The sequence below is a fragment of the Antedon mediterranea genome, chromosome 4 (genome assembly GCF_964355755.1).
Source record: "Antedon mediterranea chromosome 4, ecAntMedi1.1, whole genome shotgun sequence".
NCBI lineage: Eukaryota > Metazoa > Echinodermata > Crinoidea > Comatulida > Antedonidae > Antedon > Antedon mediterranea.
Genome location: NC_092673.1, coordinates 32297578 through 32302762, shown reverse-complemented (window position 1 = coordinate 32302762; position 5185 = coordinate 32297578). Strand labels below are relative to the sequence as shown.

General features: G+C 38.4%; 1 protein-coding gene across 1 annotated transcript; it reads left to right on the top strand.

Annotated features, from left to right (window-relative positions):
• Positions 1–58: 58 nt before the first annotated feature.
• On the top strand, positions 59–5185 carry LOC140047801 (uncharacterized). Its single transcript, XM_072092834.1, has one exon. It carries the CDS (start codon positions 59–61, stop codon positions 3872–3874), a length of 3816 nt encoding a protein of 1271 aa, XP_071948935.1. The 3' UTR covers positions 3875–5185.

Below are 5185 nucleotides of genomic sequence, written 5' to 3'. Positions count from 1 at the left end.
AGACTTTAGTCCGGTTGTAGGATCCGATTTAATTGATCATGAAACCGAACCGTTTGTCATGAAAACAAATCTAGAAAGCAATGATGCTGAAATAGAACGCGCCGCAGACTACAAGAAATGTTTCGCATTAATTGGCTCACCGATACAAAACATTCACGAAAGATGTTGTTTGTCTGAGGCATCTCAAATCCCGGAGGAAAAGGACAGTTTTGAACAGATTATAACGGAACACGAAGTTTGTGATCGTTCCCATGGTAACGAAAAGGAAGTTGCACTTGATGAATTAGCAATTATTGATCAAAATAAATTAAAGGATTTTGGCGTACAAAGAACAGACTTATATAAGAACGATGGAACGTCTAGTGAACTTAATTTACAAAGTGGTAGCATACGTTATGACGACGACAATGATCTAATAGAATCGTCTGAATGTAAGCCGATAGACAATAAACCAGAGTTTATTTCACAAACAGCAGATCCAGTACCTCCGCAGTTTGAAATTCCTTTTGTCGAAATCAAAGAACTGGATAAAATACGCCCTCTGCCTGTTAGAACAGAGGAGGATTTCGGTGCAGTTTCATCTACTACATCAAACAATTTGAGTGTTGTTGAACAAGACAACGCAATAGATAGCGCATGCGTTGAGTCACTTTTAGAAAATGGTTCTATTCAACAGGACTTTTCGTCCGGCGGGCAAATAGAATGTTATCCTTCTGAAGTACATGTCGGTACAACTGATATAGATTCACAAGTGGACTTTGAGTCAGAACCGCTATCAACACACGGCCCTTCTATTTGTGTCGAAGATAACGAATATATTGATGATTCGTGTAAACATGAATTAGCCTTGCCAGATCAAGCGAGTACTGAGCAAACAAGCAAACAAACTATAATCATCGAGTTGCATTTACTACGAAGGAAATCGAAAAGTATCGCCGATGCTATATCACCTACTGTAGAGGAACCTGCCAATGTAGTATCGTCAGAGAAAATCACGGAACAACCACTGCACGAGGATATAAGCGTTCTACCACAAAAATCTCTAGAACATGTAGAGGATTTAACCGTTTTGAAGAAAGACTCTGTTGATGTTGCAAAAGTTGTTGATATACCTTTGGAAAAATCTACAAACTTGAGGAATGTCGAAGCTAGTGACCGCTTACCCAATGATAGGAAGCCTAGCAACTATGAAATTTCAGGATCACTCGAAAGTGTCGCCAGTGATAAAACCAAAGAAAGTCGAAGGTTATCTGTACACGAGAAAAGAGTACTAGACTCTTTAAAAAATCTACAATTACCTGAATGGTATAAAAAATCCGACGTGCATAAACGAAAAATGAAAAATATGGCAGAAGGGAAGGTTTTACGATCGGATAGTGGAACTGTTTATGGACAAAATTCGTTTTATAGCCGACCAAAGTCTTCGTCATTTGGAAGTGACAGCGACTGTAGCAGCACAAAGTCAATAAGTACGAGGATGTCATACGAACGAAAAGCTAAGTATTATTATTCTGCGCAGCATTTAGCGATGCGGAGTAGTCCCAGCGACGAATATCGTAACAAGGCTGTGTCCTCATCGTATTTGAAAACACAAAGTAACTACGATATTCATCGTTTGGCTAGAGAAAAAGACAAAACTACGATATTGAACAGTGGACATAGTGATGATATAGCTGGACAGGAACGTTTAGAACAATCCAGAATAACGGAGAGACCACAGTCCGAGTCAGATCTCGTGAATATGGATCCGATCCCGATGAATAATTTCAAAATTCAGCGGCAGAGGTCAAATAAAGGTACTGCTACATTTTATATTACGAGTGTACATGTTGAAAACAAAGACACGAAACAAAAGGAGACTAATTGTTCAAACCCAATTCGAGGGTCATATTCCGGTGTCAACGGCGGTGCAAGACGTGAAAATAACAATGAAATTGAGAAGCAAATAGAAACAAACAATTCTGTGCATAACAATAGGGATGATTCTTACCCTGATGAAGTAAAGTATAAACATAATCCATACACATATAAGCTAGTCTATGGTACGCCACAAACTTTAAAAGAAGGAACAGCAGACGATACTAGTACGCGCCATGAAACGTCACCAGAATCAACGGAATTTTATAAGGAATCGGACCATGTTGAATATTACGCATCGATTGTAAGATGTGGTGAGGAAAAGGTGAGTGACCAATTGTCTGATAATCAGGGTAATTTATCGCCGGATATCACTAATGACAGCGCAATAAATCTCGATAATATGTCATCCGGGCAAGATTCAGAATCGTTCCGTAGTTACGAAGAGTCAGCAGCTCAATCGGACAGCCTATACGTACCGTCTATTACACACAGCGCACCACCACACGTAGAACACAAAAAGAAACACAAACCATCTGCTTTCCCATTAAACTCATTGACAAATCTTGGAAGTAGAAATGTATCATCGAGTTATGATGACGTATTGAAACAGAAATCAGATAGTCTTGTAAAAAGCGGGAAAGGTAGGACTTCTCCTCGGGATTCTGGTCTTGGATCTAAAAATTCGCCGCGATTTCCGGTTATAAACCGATCGCGCGATAACTTATTAGCTAACGGTAAAAAGAACGGACTTTCAATAAGTATAACCGACACACGCTTAGATGATTCTCATAATAATAATATTGATGAAGAGGAATTTGAAAAACGTCTCCACGAATCTGATCGAAGATCGGATTCAGAAGATAAAGAGAAAGCGGTCGTTATGGAGAATATCATAGACGGACTTCTTGGTCTAACCACGGCAAGTTTGAATAACTCTTCAAATTTTTCTTACAACGAAAGTGCACAATCGTCATCATCACTCTTACCGTCATCTGAAAGCGATTCATCTTCTGTTATGGCATCTGCCAGACGTAAACAAAATGATGCCGCCAAGAAGCAAACAGACACAACAACGGACGATAAAACACACGTCGTGCATTGTCGTAAATGTAGAACTTCGGCAAATCTCGAAGAAGCAAAGAAATCTTTTAAAAACTGCCACCATTGCTATACCTACTATTGTTCACGTGACTGTCGTATTGAACATTGGGAACAACACAAACAAAGGTGTATTTTTGCTCGCGTAAGTAGTTCGTGTAAACGTGCAATAGCTGTATGTCGTGACGACGGTTCAACGCACTATACACTTTCGAAAATTGCACGGACATGCTTCCTTTCACACGGACGAGGTTCTATTTTGATTGTATTTCCAAACGAAATAGCAGCGCGGTTGTTTTTTCATTATGGACTCCGTGCAGTTCCGTCACCTCCTTCGTACATTACAGTCAGAGAGCTTGAAAAAACTCAAGAACCAAACGAACATACACATTCCTTACTGTCTGTATGTCAAGAATATGACCCAAATACGTCATTTATTATAAATATCATCGTGAATATTGGAATGGAAATACCCAAGAAACCCGTTCCACGCCGACAAGGCACCGCAATCAAAAAATGTGCTAGGTTTTCTCTGTGTGAAACCCATGTGGCCAAGCCCAACACAAGGGCGAACGAGACAACTGGTGAAACACTGATCTTGACAATGCCGCCTGGACTACCTCCTGACGGTACGCGCGACCGAAAGTTGCGCCAAGTGTGCTTCGTCAACATACAACGTCATCTGAGGCAACGGGAGGTAAAGCTACGTCATCAGTTCCCTGCAATTTACAGTGCGTTATGCCGTTGGGTCGAATACCATGAAAGTTTTCCACCTACTACTATTTATCCGAAAGAAGGGAACACTAATCGTCCGTTTATGTGTTTGATCATGCCGGAATCAGATCCTGACGCTCTCGGTTGGGTAACGAATCCAGGATTGTTGGACGATATTGATATGGACGGAGAATTTGAATAATTTTGAAATTGAATGAAAGTTTTTAGATTAACTTGAAAAATGTTTGTTTGTACATAACACAGTTTCTGATGCATGAAACAAGGATGGAAGGAATACACTGGTTATCAATAATAACTACACTGATTGTAATGTGAACTGTACAGTACTCTAGTTTTTATTGCTTTTTGCCGTATAGTACCGTAGCAAATTGGATGAGAATGTCATCGAAACAGGCGCCTACTAAGAATGTTCATATAGGCCTTCTAGGCCTTCCATATCAGGAAAGATATATTTGAAAAGTGAACATTTTTGTGAAATAATGTGCATGGAATACATTTTGAGAATTTACAGTGAATTTTCGACATTTTAACTTTTGACTTATGCAAAGTTACGCCATTGCTATGTTATTGTGAATAGCTGGTGGTGGCCTTTTATAAAATGCCTAATAACGTCTGTGCCTTAACATTTGTGAATCTGTTTAACATTTCGCTATTTCAGTTTGAGGATTATTATCATTAGAATGGATCGGATTAGATTTAGGCCTATTTTCGGTACTGCCTAATTAGGATATCCATTCGTCACTGAAACTAAAGGAAGCTTATAACGTTCGTGCATACACCTTCATCTTTTCTACGACGCTCGTTTTCTACGATGCTCGTGTCAACGTTTGTGACACTGTGTGAGATGTTTGAATAACACTTAGCCTACAAACCAATAACATTGGTCTTTGTTAAATAATGGAGAACTCTAGAGTTAAATAATATACCACCAATATCACACGTTTTCTTAAAGTTGACAAACAATGATATATGCTAAAAGCAAATATATATATTATGTTGTCTAAAGGTTAAAATTAATCCCATTATGTTATACCGTTCTGCACGTATTTATACCAGTAGCTGTAATATTACAGATAAAAGTGTGCTATTAAACAGATAAGAGTGTCTACTTCAATTAAAAGATTATAACTAATGATGATGTTACTAAAATTAAACAGAAAACAACTGCAAAGCATTTCTTGTTTTCCCTTGAAATGTGTTTTAAAAAATAATTATTTGAGTGCATCTTTATTCCTTTATCCCTCATCATCATTATATATACGTGTCTCTTGTATTCATTTAGTAAGTCCCATACAAAAGGCACGCGAGGCTGGTAGAGAGTTGACTAATCGAAACGTTTTGGTATAATAATACACCCGTGTTTATGTTTTCTGAAATAGATTCTGTGTCGTGTGCTTCGCCTTGCCCATATTCATTGTAATGTTATACTAACATTATGTTTGTCTTATACAGTAAACACGATTAAATATTGTTATTACAACGAAATGTTCGC

Coding starts and splice junctions, on each gene's coding strand:
- LOC140047801 (XM_072092834.1), top strand. CDS start 59: ATGAAAACAAATCTAGAAAGCAATGATGCTGAAATAGAACGCGCCGCA.